We start from the raw sequence: 14,851 nt of genomic DNA on the forward strand, positions 1-14,851 counted from the left end.
TGGGTTGCATACGCAACCAGGACGTTCTTTGTCTGAGTGTGTGTTCACCTGTTCTTTGTCTGAGTGTGTGCTCACCTGTTCTTTTTCTTTTTCTGAGTGTGTTCACCTGTTCTTTGTCAGAGTGTGTGTTCGCCTGTTCTTTGTCTGAGTGTGTGTTCACCTGCTCTTTGTCTGAGTGTGTTCACCTGTTCTTTGTCTGAGTGTGTGTTCACCTGTTCTTTGTCTGAGTGTGTGCTCACCTGTTCTTTGTCTGATTGTGTGTTCACCTGTTCTTTGTCTGAGTGTGTATTCACCTGTTCTTTGTCTGATTGTGTGTTCACCTGTTCTTTGTTTGAGTTTGTGTTCACCTGTTCTTTGTCTGAGTGTGTTCGCCTGTTCTTTGTCTAAGTGTGTTCGTCTGTTCTTTGTCTGAGAGTGTGTTTACCTGTTCTTTGTCTGAGTGTGTGTTCACCTGTTCTTTGTCTGAGTGTGTGTTCACCTGTTCTTTGTCTGAGTGTGTGTTCACCTGTTCTTTGTGTGAGTGTGTATTCACCTGTTATTTGTCTGATTGTGTGTTCACCTATTCTTTGTCTGAGTGTGTGTTCACCTGTTCTTTGTCTGAGTGTGTTCGCCTGTTCTTTGTCTGTGTGTTCGCCTGTTCTTTGTCTGTGTTCGCCTGTTCTTTGTCTGAGTGTGTGTTCACCTGTTCTTTGTCTGAGTGTGTGTTCACCTGTTCTTTGTCTGAGTGTATTCACCTGTTCTTTGTCTGTGTGCGTTCACCTTTTATTAGTCTGAGTGTGTGTTCACCTGTTCTTTGTCTGAGTGTGTGTTCACCTGTTCTTTGTCTGAGTGTGTGTTCACCTGTTATTAGTCTGAGTGTGCGTTCACCTTTTATTAGTCTGAGTGTGTGTTCACCTGTTCTTTGTCTGAGTGTCTGTTCACCTGTTCTTTGTCTAAGTGTGTTCACCTTTTCTTTGTCTGAGTATGTGTTCACCTGTTCTTTGTCTGAGTGTGTGTTCACCTGTTCTTTGTCTGAGTGTGTGCTCAACTGTTCTTTGTCTGAGTATATGTTCACCTGTTCTTTGTCTAGGTGTGTGTTGACCTGTTCTTTGTCTGAGTGTGTGTTCACCCGTTCTTAGGCTGAAAGTGTGTTCACCTGTTCTTTGTCTGAGTGTGTGTTCACCTGTTCTTTGTCTGAGTGTGTGTTCACCTGTTCTTTGTCTGAGTGTGTGTTCACCTGTTCTTTGTCTTTTTCTGAGTGTGTGTTCACCTGTTCTTTGTCTGAATGTGTGTTCGCCTGTTCTTTGTCTGAGTGTGTGTTCGCCTGTCCTTTGTCTGAGTGTGTGCTCTCCTGTTCTTTGTCTGATTCTGTGTTCACCTGTTCTTTGTCTTTTTCTGAGTGTGTGTTCACCTATTCTTTGTCTGAGTGTGTGTTCACCTGTTCTTTGTCTGAGTGTGTGTTCACCTGTTCTTTGTCTTTTTCTGAGTGTGTGTTCACCTGTTCTTTGTCTGAATGTGTGTTCGCCTGTTCTTTGTCTGAGTGTGTGCTCGCCTGTTCTTTGTCTGAGTGTGTGTTCACCTGTTATTTGTCTGAGTGTGTGTTCACCTGTTCTTTGTCTTTTTCTGAGTGTGTGTTCACCTATTCTTTGTCTGAGTGTGTGTTCGCCTGTCCTTTGCCTGAGTGTATGTTCGCCTGCTCTTTGTCTGAGTGTGTGTTCACCTGTTCTTTGTCTGAGTGTGTGTTCACCTGTTCCTTGTCTGAGTGTGTTCACCTGTTCTTTGTCTGAGTGTGTGTTCACCTGTTCTTTGTCTGAGTGTGTGCTCACCTGTTCTTTGTCTGAGTGTATTCACCTGTTCTTTGTCTGAGTGTGTGTTCGCCTGTTCTTTGTCTGAGTGTGTGTTCGCCTGTTCTTTGTCTGCGTGTGTGCTCGTCTGTTCTTTGTCTGAATGTGTGCTCACCTGTTCTTTGTCTGAGTGTGTGTTCACCTGTTCTTTGTCTGAGTGTGTGTTCACCTGTTCTTTGTCTAGGTGTGTGTTCACCTGTTCTTTGTTTGAGTGTGTGTTCACCTGTTCTTTGTCTGAGTGTGTGTTCACCTGTTCTTTGTCTGAGTGTGTGTTCACCTGTTATTTGTCTGAGTGTGTGTTTGAGCAAACCAAAGTTTGCTCTATTTTGCTGTAGATCATTAAACCGTAACGCTGCCTCAGAAGTCTGTGTGAAATTAGTTTCGTGAGGAACGTTTGTGTGCAAGCGCTGTCTACAAAGTCATTGCCTGATAGGACAGCGAGGCAACAAGTCACTGCCTACGCTTTCGGATGCAGCCATTGTGTTTTCTTTCGCTCATGCTTTGCCAGTTTGTTGTAATTGAGGAGCTGTTTACACAATAACGTTTTCAACCAAAAACGTAAAACTTTTTATGCGTTTTGGCCATTTATTTACATAACAACGGCGTTTTGGGTGGCTGAAAAACGCAGAGTTTTGAAAATGGGTTTCAAAGTTTCAAGTTTTTGAAAAAACTTTCCATGTAAACAACAAAAACTTGAATCTGTGAAGATGATGACGTCATGCACATCCATACTACATGTTCAGTCTATAGTGTTTCATCGCCATCTAGTGGCCTGGAAGCAGATTATAGCATTTTTAGTTGTTTTTGCGGATCCGTGTGAATGGGAAAACTTCTCAGCTTTAAACATATAGTTTTCGTGTAAACGTATCCTGAGATAAATACCCCTAGAGTCTGCGAGAGCAGGGGCGGAAGATGACTCAATGTTGGACAACATGGTTAACGACTTTGGAATAGAAATGGATAAGAGTATGGAGAGTACTTCACAAAAGACTAGTTCAGGTTCTGCAGTTAGCAAAGTCATTGAACTCCAAGCTTGTGTCTGTGGCTGGAGCAAGGCGACAACGGTCAGGGGTTTGAAGATTCATCGAGGGAAAATGAAATGCTTGAGGGAGAAGGGACAAGGGCCTTGCATTAATCAGTACTTCTTACGAAGTCAGTCAAGTTAGTCGAATGAAATCCAGCGACAGGAAGCAAACCACAGTTCGCAGGATATCAGCACCCCTGTCATAGAGGAGAGGAGGGTTTGCAGAGTTAGTGATGAACACATAGATTCTTGTGAACCCGGTCAGACTAACCAGCATAAGAAAGAAAAAAGAACCTCAACGGGCATAGGCCTGGAGTTAGATGGCCAAGAGCTTGTGAGAAAACTGCATGGGACACGGTAAACACAGATCTATGCTTTGCATTGGAAAGATTAACTGGTACAGTTGAAAAGAAGCTGGATAAATTTGGGGACATCATTTACGCATATGGAAGTGAGAGGTTTGGTGTGGAAAAAAGGAAGGAAAAAGTACAAAATACTCCTGGAATGTCTAGACGGCAGCAGAAAATTGCAGGGTTAGTTAGAGAAAGGAGACAGCTGAGGAAGCAATGGAAAAGAGCAGAACAAAGTCAGAAGGAGGGACTCAATCTCTTGCAAAGGGTCATAAAAGATAAGCTTGCAACATTACGCAGAGCTGAGTGCCTATGGAAACGCTACAAAAAGAAGGAGCATGCGAGGGGTTATTTTTATAAAGATCCATGCAAATCCGTAAAGAAGTTATTCACCAGTGAGAAGAATGACACTTTAAAAGCATCTAGGGTTTTGCTAGAGAGATATTTGGAGGAAACGCGTACAGATGCAAAAAGGCATGAGCCTATGTCAATTCCGTCAGACATCCCACCTATCAATCCACCAGAATACCAAATGGAGGTCTGTGCACCTAAGTGGAAAGAGATAGAGCAGGCTGTGAGAAAGGCAAGGGCTTCATCATCTCCAGAGCCTAATGGAGTTCCGTACAGAGTGTACAAAAGTGCTTCAGGAGTTCTACGAATTCTGTGGAAATTGATAAAAGTGGCATTGGACAAGCAGGTTGTACCTAGAGCATGGCACCGAGCAGGTGGAGTCTTTATACCCAAAGAAAAAGATGCTACAATCATTAGTCAGTTTCGTCCTATTTCACTATTAAATGTCGAAGGTAAGATTTTCTTCAGCATTATTGCTCAGAGATTGTCAACCTACCTATTAAAGAATGGCTTCATTGACACTTCAGTTAAAAAAGCAGGCATTCCAGTGTTCTCAGGATGGTTAGAACAGATCAATGTTATCTGCCAATGAATTCAATCAGCTAAAAAGGAGAGGAAGGAGCTCCATGTGACATTCCTTGATTTGGCTAACGCATATGGATCAGTGCCACATGAGCTTCTTTGGGCAGCATTTGATTTTTTCAGGGTACCAATGTCGATAACAAATTTAGTGAAAGCCTATTTTGGAGATTTGCAATTTAGTTTCTCAACTCCAGAATTCAGCACTACATGGCAACGCTTAGAGGTTGGAATAATGGCAGGATGCACCATTTCTCCACTGGCTTTTACCATGGCAATGGAAGTAATCATTAGGGCATCAACATTGGTAGTAGGAGGAGAGCGCTTGGCTTCTGGGATGCGACTACCACCAATCAGAGCATACATGGATGACATGACAACCATGACTACAACGGTAGCCTGCACTAATCGGTTATTGGGTAAGTTAACCGATAACATTGAATGGGCACGAATGCAATTTAAGCCCTCTAAATCAAGGAGCATCTCGGTAATTAAAGGCAAGGTAGTAGACATTCTTCATTAATAGTGAGGCAATACCAACAGTTTCTGAGAAGCCAGTGAAGAGTCTTGGGAGATAGTACGATGGGGATCTAAAGGACACATATATCATATATCATATATCAGGAAATGGTTGGGAGTTCCACGCTGCCTCAGCAGAGTGGGACTTTATAGTAAAGGAATATTGCAGCTGCCAGTCTCTGCTTTAACTGAGGAGTTTAAGTGCGCCAAGGTAAGACTGGAAATGACCTTAGTAGAGTCACACGAAAAATGTGTAAGGGAGGCAGGACCTGTGTTAAAAACTGGTAGAAAGTGGTCAGCAAAGAAATCTGTGGAAGAGGCAAAGGCTGCCCTTCAAATTGGTGATATCGTGGGACAGGTACAGCATGGAAGAGGGGGTTTTGTGCTCAGTTTAGCTCCTCCTAAATGGCACAAGGCAGCCCCAGCTCAAAGGAGGAAGCTGGTAGTCAACGAGTTGCGAAAGCAGGAGGAGAGGATGAGGTGTATAAAGGCCATTTCCCAGGCCAAGCAGGGAGAGTGGATGAGATTGGAGAGTGTGGAACAACGCAAGATGGGCTGGCAAGACCTTTGGTCAATGGAAGAGAGTAGGGTCAGTTTCCTTATCAGGTCAACATATGATGTTCTCCCATCACCACAGAACCTAAACCTCTGGGTAGGAGAGGATCCCTCTTGTCCTTTGTGTTCATCACCTGCCACATTAAGGCACATTTTGACAGGATGTAAGGTGGCTCTTAGCTAGGGTCAGTTTACTTGGCGCCATGACCAAGTACTGCGATGTTTGGCTTCAGCATTGGAAGATAAGCGTAACATGACCAATAAGTTGCCACCTGTTCTAGCAAAACATTACACACAGAAGACAATATTCCTCTGCCCAGGCGAGCAACCACCAAGAAAAGGTGTTAAATCCAATTCTTGTCCAGGACAACTGGAAGCTGCTAGGGACTGGAAAATGCTGGCTGATCTTGATCAACGGCTTATTTTTCCACCTGAGATTGCCACCACTAACCTCCGACCAGATATTGTTTTGTGGTCTGGATCAGCACGCATTGTTCAACTGATAGAGTTAACACTGCCATGGGAGGATGCTGTAGATGAGGCATATGAGAGGAAGAAACTGCGGTATACTCAGCTGGCCACTGAAGCAGAACAGCGAGGATGGAGAGTACGCGTTTATCCAGTGGAAGTGGGTTGTCGAGTTTTTGTGGCACACTCTACAACCCGGTTCCTCAGAGACGTCGGATTCAGTGGCCAAGAGTTGTGTCGCACAGTAAAGAACTTATCTGAAGCAGCAGAGAGGAGCAGCAACTGGCTGTGGTTGAGACGGAAAGATTCTGGCTGGCTGTGTACAGGCCGCCATGCTACGGTTTCGAAGAATTCTTGAAAACTCGAAGAGTCTGTTGGTTTATTTGTATAGTTTGCATTGTAATATTATGTTCTTGTGTATTTTGCGTGAATAAGGATTGGTGTTTGGACAGGTAGTATGCCATACGGAACCGTTGCCACTGAACCTGCTTTAATGACGGCAGTGGGGCTCGACAGCCTTAGTCAAACGGGTTGGCGCGTATGGTCGGGTTGCGGAGAGATTGTGAAAGATTATGGTTAGGTCACATGTGAACTATGAGGAAGGAGCAACCTCAGCAGCAGGAGGGAGGTAAAGGTCAGTAAGCTGGGCTGAGTTGAGTGGGGGACGGAGGGGGGTGACTCTGGGACGCCACTTGCCCACTTGAGGTGCCCACTTGAAGACCCTAGAGATGTTTCCTACTCAGCTCAATCCAGAGGGTTGTTATGGGGGGACCGCACTGTGGTTGCAGTCGTTGTGTGTGCTGACACGCAAAATACACTGCAGCAATTAACACAAGACAGAAGCAGATTTAAATCACTGTATGGAAAGAAGCGTAAATGGATGGAGAAGATAGGTTACTGTAAAGCTACGTCTTAGTTGGTGCTTATCTTGGCGAAAGCCGATTACAAATCAGCATGAAGTTTTAACATCTACTCTCGTGTAATGGAAATCACGAGTGTGTTGTGGTACCTGTTAGTAATTGCCCATTGTTCTAGTTGTGGATTTCATCATGTGTTGTTCCTGTTGTGTGGGTCAACTCAAGTCAAACATCCTGTAATGTTACAATAGGATCTGTCATCATAACGTCATGTCTGTATAATACATTTTCACAAAACATTCATGTGAAATTGCCAGGACACACGTTTTACACATATATTACCTGAACATTTGCAGCACCTGAGTAAAATATTATTGATGGATGGCATTTAATAGCTTGACTTTTCCATATTTCCATTTATGTTTAGGAGCAGACAGAAGATGCGATTTATTCTGAAATCACTGCGTACAGTTAAAAACAAGGAAAAAAGAACAAGGTAAGCAAACAATTCCTTGATGTTGTCCAGCTTTACTCAACATGATAGTTTGTATTTTCTTCTTATATGCAGTTATTGTTGATTTGTGTGATTATATGCAGTTCTTCATGAATTGAGTTCAAACAACATGCTGTAATAATTGTGGGTTAAAACAACTGTGATGTTCATTCAGGTTCGCTGTGATAAAGTGACGTATGCTTCCATCAGGGGAGCAAAAGCTGGATCTCAGGAGAACTGAAGTCAACTTTATGCCTCTGTGAACAAGAACATATCAGTCAAATAATTATATAAAACCCACATGATCAGAGGAATATCAATCTAATATACCTGAATCCTGATGGTTTCATTTTTTATTAATATATAATACATGATGTTTCAATGTCTTTTACATTATAACAAACAAATTGTAATGAATTGTTGTCTTTTGTCCTATTTGTATTCTGGCTTTGAGTTCTTGCACTTTCAGAACTGTTTTAATAACCTTTGGTCTAGTCAGTAGTATTTTCAGAGCGATGAACTCACTGATGAGGTTTGGAAACATGAGTGTGAGAACTTAGTTAGTTTAACCACACATGTTTTCAGAGAAACAGGTGTTAAAGAAGAAAGAAAGAAGAGGAAATGACATCTTAACCCACACAGAACTGATCATCTCTGAACCCAGTTTGGACTGAACCTGGTAAAACAAAAACAACTTATTTAATTGATAAATACAAGTATTTGTCTGGTACCTTTTATTGGATGTTGAATAAGACAAAACATTTTAAAATGTACTTATTATTCGGTCCCATTACTACATAAAACGTATTAATGTTGCAAGAGAAAATTAATTTCCATATATTGCAGATCCTTTAATCATTCCTTACCATGTTTTTAATGTCCCCCAATAAATGTTTATATATGGTCAGTGAATTAAACATGAATATACCGTATATATGAATATTCATATAGCAAGCTGTTGACCCCAAAAACAAGTGTTTAAGGACACAAAAGTGGATACAGGCAATTGAATATTACTCTGAGAACTAACTTACGTCCACTGGAGAGGAACGTAATCAGTATAGCTTAGCTTACAGAAATAACATATATAAAACTGATATTTGACTAAGTGGCAATATTTACTGCACACGTAGTGTATATTTAGTGCATACTGAGTGTCAGGATCCCACCATTAACCCAATCTTCCAGGTGATGCTTCACGTCTTATTTTCCGTATCCACTGTGGCATTGTGAGAGGTAGGGTATAGGGGTGGAACGGTACATGTATTCGTATTGAACCGAAACGTTACGGGCATAACGTTCGGTTCATGAATTGACGTGGAGAATACACGGTATAAAAATTAAAAAAACTTGTGCAAATTAATGAATGTAATGCAGAACGTCTCAGTTACGTATGTAACCCTCGTTCCCTGAGTAGGGAACGGAGACGTTACGTCGGATGACGACGAATGGGGTTTCACTTAGAAAGCCTATCAATTTCGAGTATTACAAAACGAGCCAATGGCAAAGAAATGCCATGGGTCTGCGGAATTTGCATAGCGTAACTCCGCCCCACCTCGTGGGTATAAAAGGAGGAAGCCGGCAATATGCAGATATGTTTCTTCGCTGAGGAGCCAAGACTGAGCTCAGGCGATCCCCGCGGTACAGCGGAAAGTGTCAGGCAGACGTAACGTCTCCGTTCCCTACTCAGGGAACGAGGGTTTCATACGTAACCGAGACGTTCCCTTTCGTTGTCACTCCGAGTTACGTCGGATGACGACGAATGGGGTTACCAGTCTAAGCACGCCACCTTCTCGGCTGTCTTCCAGTGCCCTACGTAAATCTGAGATCCTTGTCGTGAGATTGGCACAGACGAAGGACTCCTATCTAGCACAGGAATACCAAGGTACACTGGGGGGCATATCCCATAGTTTAGAGGAAATATGCAAATATTGCCAGCCCAACGGGGGGGACTTAGAGAATACACATATGACCCGAAGGATGCATATGGAGAACACCGGGGTGTCCAGCCGCAGGTGGAATATTTCAACCCCAGGGGTGGCAAGGTGGCTTGCCAAGGGAAAGACACATGCTCAGAGAGGCTTACAGTGGAAATACACATGTGGGGGGTCGCTCAGAGGAGGGACCATGCACACGGGAGGCACCTAGCCGACGCGCAGGCAATAGACACTGGCACCGACGTCAGGAGTGCTGGAGGAACTCAGGGCTTTCGGAGAAGCTCACCTGAGGAGAATATCGCACGTATCCAGTCCGTGGAGTGGAATGGCGAGCAAGCGAAGACACCTGAGCGGATCCAGTACTAGCTGTTTGAAGCGAGTACATGAGAGGACACTGGCATAACTCGGAGATTGTAGAATCTCGCGAATGTGTTAGGTGTCGCCCAGCCTGCAGCTCTGCAGATGTCTGTTATCGAGGCGCCATGCGCTAGAGCCCAAGAGGACGCCACACTCCGGGTGGAGTGGGCAGTCACACCAAGGGGGCACGGTCGACCTTGCTGCTGGTATGCCAAGGCAATGGCGTCCACTATCCAGTGAGACAACCTTTGCTTGGAGAGAGCCTTTCCCTTCAGCTTCCCACCATAACAGACAAAGAGCTGGTCTGAGGTCCTGAAACACTGCGTCCTGTCTACATAGGCACGGAGAGCGCATACTGGACAGAGCAGTGCCAAGGCTGGGTCTGCCTCCTCCAGGTGCAGCGCTTGCAGGTTCACCACCTGGTCCCGGAAGGGAGTGGTAGGAACCTTGGGCACATATCCGAGCCGGGGTATCAGGATCACGTGAGAGTAAGCCTGCCCGAATTCCAGGCACACTTCATCACCGGAGAATGCGTGCAGGTCCCCCTCTTGATGGAGGCCAATGCAACCAGGAGCGCTGTCTTCATAGACAGGAACTTAAGCTCCACTGATTGCAAAAGCTCAAAGGGAGCACTCTGCAGGGCAGTTAGAACCACTGAGAGGTCCCAAGAGGGAACGAGAGGAGGGCGAGGAGGATTCAGTCTCCTCGCTCCTCTCAGGAACCTGACGATCAGGTCGTGCTTCACAAGGACTTACCTTCGACCGGGTCATGGTGTGCGGCAATAGCGGCAACATAGACTTTCAGGGTGGAGGGAGACAGCCTTCGCTCCAACCCATCTTGAAGGAAGGAAAGCACGACACTAATCGAACATCTCCTGGGGTCTTCTCGGTGAGAAGAGCACCAGTTGACGAAGAGGTTCTACTTCAACGCATAGACGTGTCTAGTGGACGATGCTCTAGCGGAAGTGATGGTAGCCGCCACCGCTGGTGGCAGGGTACTCAAACCTGCCTCGTCCCGTCCTGGAGCCACACGTGGAGGCTCCAAAGATCGGGACGAGGGTGCCATAGGGTGCCCCGTCCCTGAGAAAGGAGGTCCTTCCTCAGGGGAATCGGCCAAGAAGGTGCTGTCGCGAGGAGTACTAGTTCGGAGAACCAGGTCCGGGCGGGCCAGTACGGCGCGACTAGAATGACCTGCTCCTCGTCCTCCCTGACCTTGCGCAGGGTCTGCGCAAGAAGGCTCACTGGGGGAAACGCATATTTGCGGTCCCGCGGCCAGCTGTGCGCCAGTGCATCCGTGCCGAGCGTGCCCTCGGTCACGGAATAATACAGGTCGCAATGGGTCGAGTCGTGAGAGGCAAACAGATCTATCTGTGCGTCCCCGAACTGGTCCCAAATCAGCTGAACCGACTGGGGATGGAGTCGCCAATCTCCCGGGAGGGGCTGAAGCCGTGAGAGCTCGTCGGCTGCACAGTTCAGGGCTCCGGGGATATAAATGGCATGAAGCGACCTCAGATGCTTCTGACTCCATATGAGGAGGTGGCGGGCGCGTTGCGACATACGGCGGAAGCGTAGACCACCTTGATGGTTGATGTACGCTACAGTGGCGGTATTGTCTGAACGGACTAGTTCGTGTTGGTTCTTGAGCACGGCCCGGAAGCGGCGCAAAGCAAGACGTACAGCCAGCAACTCGAGGCAATTGACATGCCAGAGGCGTCAGGGTCCTGTCCAGGAGCCCGCGGCAGCACGTCCATTGCACATGGCACCCCAGCCCGTGGAGGAGGCATCTATAGTTACAACAACATGCCGCGAAGCTCGTTCCAGGGGCACTCTGGCCCGTAGAAAACTGAGGTTCGACCACGGGGTGAAGGTCTGACGGCAGGTCGGAGTAAATGTTACTCGGAGGGTGCTGTGTTGCCATGCCCACCCCGGGACTCGGTCGCGAAGCCAAAGCTGAAGCGTTCTCATATGAAGCAATCCGAGCAGTGTTGCCGCGGCTGCAGATGCCATATGCCCCAGGAGCCTCTGAAAAAGTTTCAGTGGAACCGCACTCTTGCCCTCAAACTGTCTCGGGCAAGTCAGCAGTGATTCCGCGCGCTCGCTCGAAAGCTGCGCGGACATGGCGACCGAGTCGATATCCATACCGAGAAAAGAGATCCTCTGCACGTGGGAAAGTTTGCTCTTTTCCCAGTTGACCCGAAGGCCCAGACGAGCCAGGTGCTGGAGCACTAGGTCCCTGTGTTCGCAAACCTGGTCTCGAGAGTGAGCTAGGATCAGCCAGTCGTCGATATAGTTCAGGATGCGAATCCCGTGTTCCCGAAGGGGAACAAGGGCTGCCTCGGCGACCTTCGTGAAGACGCGAGGAGACAGGGCCTGCCCGAAAGGGAGAACCGCGTACTGGTATGCCTGCCCCTCGAAAGCAAACCGTAGGAACGGTCTGTGTCGAGGGAGAATGGAGACATGGAAGTAGGCGTCCTTCAGGTCGATTGCAGCAAACCAATCCTGGGGCCGCACACATTCGAAAATGCGTTTGGCAGTGAGCATCTTGAACGGCAGCCTGTGAAGGGAACGGTTCAGCACCCGCAGGTCCAGGATTGGCCGTAACCCACCGGTTTTCTTTGGGACAATGAAGTACGGGCTGTAGAAGCTGGTCCTCATTTCGGCCGGAGGGACGGTCTCGATCGCACCCTTCGCCAGCAGGGTAGCGATCTCTGCTCTCATGATAGGGGCGTTGCCACCGACCAAAGTGGAGCGGACTCCCCTGAAGCGGGGAGGAGACCGCACAAACTGAATCGCGTAGCCGAGCCTGATCGTCTGCGCGACCCAGCGGGACAGGAAGGGAAGCTCTAGCCAGGCTCCCAAGAACTGTACCAGCGGGGTCATACGAACCACAGACTTCCCACCGGTGGTGCAGCAGGGCGGAATGACTGGCCCAGACGTGGACGGCATAGCGGCCCGGTGTGGGGGCACAGTCATTTCCCGCGCCCTGACAGAGGAGACCAGGGAAGGATGAACGTTCCACGGGGGTCTGCTCTGCCAAGGGGCTGGCGACAGAGGCGGGTGAGAGCGGCACGGTCCGGGGACGGCGCACACTGTCAGCCGGCTCTGGGACAGAGGAGGACGAGGGGTGCACGACTCGGGGGCGGCGCACCGTGTCGTCCGAGAACTCTGTGTGCTCAGGGATGGAAATGTCACTTCTTTCTTTAACCACATTAGGGTGCTGCCCACCCGTGGGTGAGCAGCGGGGAGTGGAGAACAAAAGATGAGCAGCCCGTCTCAGGAGCGCCGCTTGGCCCGGCGTTTAGCGGGGGACGGGGTTGGAGAGGCCTGGGGCGCCTTCTTACGGCTTCCTCCGCGACCGGGCCCGGGTGGAGGCTGCTGCTTGGGCCGGGCGGGAGGGGCGGGAGCCGCAGGAGGGCGCCCTCGGCGGCGAACAGACTGAGGGTTCTGCCCGGTCGGCTGGGTGGAGGCAGCAGCGGGCCGTCGGGGCAGAATATGCTTAATGGCCTCAGTCTGTTTCTGGGCAGTGGAGAACTGTTGGGCGAAATCCTCCACAGCACCGCCGAATAGGCCGGCCTGGGACATGGGGGTGTCGAGCAGGCGGGAACGCTCAGCATCCCGCATGTCAGCCAGGTTCAGCCATAGATGTCTCTCCTGGACCACAGCTGTGGACATCACCAGACCCAGGGAGCGTGTGGTCACCTTCGTCGCCCGGAGGGCGAGGTCGGTGGCGGCGCGCAGCTCATCAAAGAGCCCTGGGTCCGTCCTACCCTCGTGCATGTCCCTTAGCATCTGGGCCTGATAGACCTGCAGAGTGGCCATGGCATGCAGAGAGGCAGCTGCCTGTCCCGCCGCTCTGTAGGACTTCGCCACTAGGGTAGACGAGAACCTACAGGCTTTGGATGGGTGCTTAGGCTCGGCGCGAGAAGAAGCACTCTGAGGACACAGCTGCATCGCAACAGAGCACTCAACCGGGGGGAGCCCAGTGTACCCACGGGCAGCTTCCCCATCGAGGGGAGGTAAGGCGGATGAAACCAGCGAGCAGTCGCGGGAAGACATGGGAGTCTTCCAGGACTTCGAGATTTCATCATGCACGTCCGGGAAGAAAGGTATTGGGGCAGGCTGAGGACGGGAAGCCGCAGCTGCACCCAAAAACCAATCGTCCAGCCGCGAGCGCTCAAGACAGGGTGGAGGGGACCACTCTAAACCAATGCTCACGGCCGCCCGGGAAAGCATGGCCGTCATCTCTGGATCAGAAAGAGCCACAGCCGTATTCACCCCCGAAGGTGGCAACTGTGACGAGTCGTCACTTCCAGATGAATCAGACCCGCCTTGTGATGCTGCGATTGACATCACGTCTTCCTCTGGAGCGCCAAAGGAAACCCGCGGGACCTCAAACGACGGTCCCGCAGGAATCCCCTGAACGCTCGCGGGTTGCAACACTGGTGAAGGTGCTGTGGGGCACGGACAAATAGTCGGCGCTTTGTTCCACACAGACACCCTCAGATCACCCTGGCCACCAGCCAAAGTAGAGCCTCTCGAGGAGGCGCTAGATCGGGGTGTGGATGAGGGGACTCTCACTCTTGCGAGATCATTGAGTCTCGCTCTAAGTGTTGCAATGGTCATGTTCCCACAGAGAGAACATGACTCATCCACGAGCGCTGCTCTAGCGTGATTAATGCCCAAACACACCAGACAGCGCTCGTGCCCATCAGAGTCAGACACAAGCTGACCGCAGCCAGAAGTGCACGGGCGAGGCATCTTTAAAAAGACGTGCAGCGTGCAAGCTCTTTTTGTGAGAAAAACTCAGTGCTGAAGCGCCCGCGGAGAACACACTCGCTGGCAAACCATGCTCAGATAGGCAGGAAGTGCGCACTCGCCGGGAGATCGCCGTCACACCAACACTGGAGAGTTGCTCGTCTCGTAAGAAGCTGACAATCAGAGATAGCTTAGGGAGTGCAGAATTACACTTGGCTCCGAAGCGAAAACATATCTGCATGTTGCCGGCTTCCTCCTTTTATACCCACGAGGTGTGGCGGAGTTACGCTATGCAAATTCTGCAGACCCATGGCATTTCTTTGCCATTGGCTCATTTTGTAATACTCGAAGTTGATAAGCTTTCTAAGCGAAACCGCATTCGTCGTCATCGGACGTAACTCGGAGTGACAACGAAAGGGAACTACTGTTACGTACACGGGTTCTTTAGCGACACATAATCTGTAGCCCCGCCTTAGGCAGTGTTTAGTCAGGTCGACGGTCCAGTGAGTGAATCAGAGATAGCAGCACTAAGGACGAGTATGGCGAGTGGTGGCGACCCACAAGAGTTAGAGGACCCGCTGGACTCTTTAAGATCGCAAGTTTGGGAAAACTTTGGTTTCCCAGTCGGTTACAATTAATTAAACCAATAAGTTTCAATATTAGGTTACTCACTTGGGCGTGCGCACTCTCTTTCTCTCTGTGGCTCTCTCTCTCTCTCTTTCTCTGGTTAAGTAATAAAAAAATTATTACAGCGCTACTTTATTTCACCATACCGGCGTGATGA

At 48.8% G+C, this 14,851-nt stretch overlaps 2 protein-coding genes across 8 annotated transcripts in view; one reads left to right on the plus strand and one right to left on the minus strand.

The window, feature by feature from the left end:
* Positions 1-7,631, plus strand: part of LOC143738531 (uncharacterized) — a 39,555-nt gene extending 31,924 nt beyond the window's left edge. Inside the window, exon 10 of the mRNA XM_077230518.1 lies at positions 6,954-7,631. Within this exon, the coding sequence (XP_077086633.1) occupies positions 6,954-7,001 (48 nt within the window). The 3' untranslated portion in view covers positions 7,002-7,631. The remainder of the gene's footprint in view (positions 1-6,953) is intronic.
* LOC143738532 (uncharacterized) overlaps positions 1-14,851 on the minus strand; it is a 158,364-nt gene that overhangs the window by 88,897 nt on the left and 54,616 nt on the right. For 6 of the 7 annotated variants that reach the window (XM_077230522.1, XM_077230520.1, XM_077230519.1 and 3 more), the window contains one exon: positions 6,896-7,276. The exons of the other annotated variant lie outside the window; for it this stretch is intronic. The gene's annotated coding sequence lies outside the window, so the exon portion shown is untranslated. Of the gene's footprint in view, positions 1-6,895; positions 7,277-14,851 lie in introns of those variants that run through there. 7 annotated transcript variants of the gene reach the window in all.

Source organism: Siphateles boraxobius, unplaced genomic scaffold (genome assembly GCF_051911475.1).
Source record: "Siphateles boraxobius isolate OS27281-9 unplaced genomic scaffold, OSU_SipBor_1 148, whole genome shotgun sequence".
Taxonomy (NCBI): domain Eukaryota; kingdom Metazoa; phylum Chordata; class Actinopteri; order Cypriniformes; family Leuciscidae; genus Siphateles; species Siphateles boraxobius.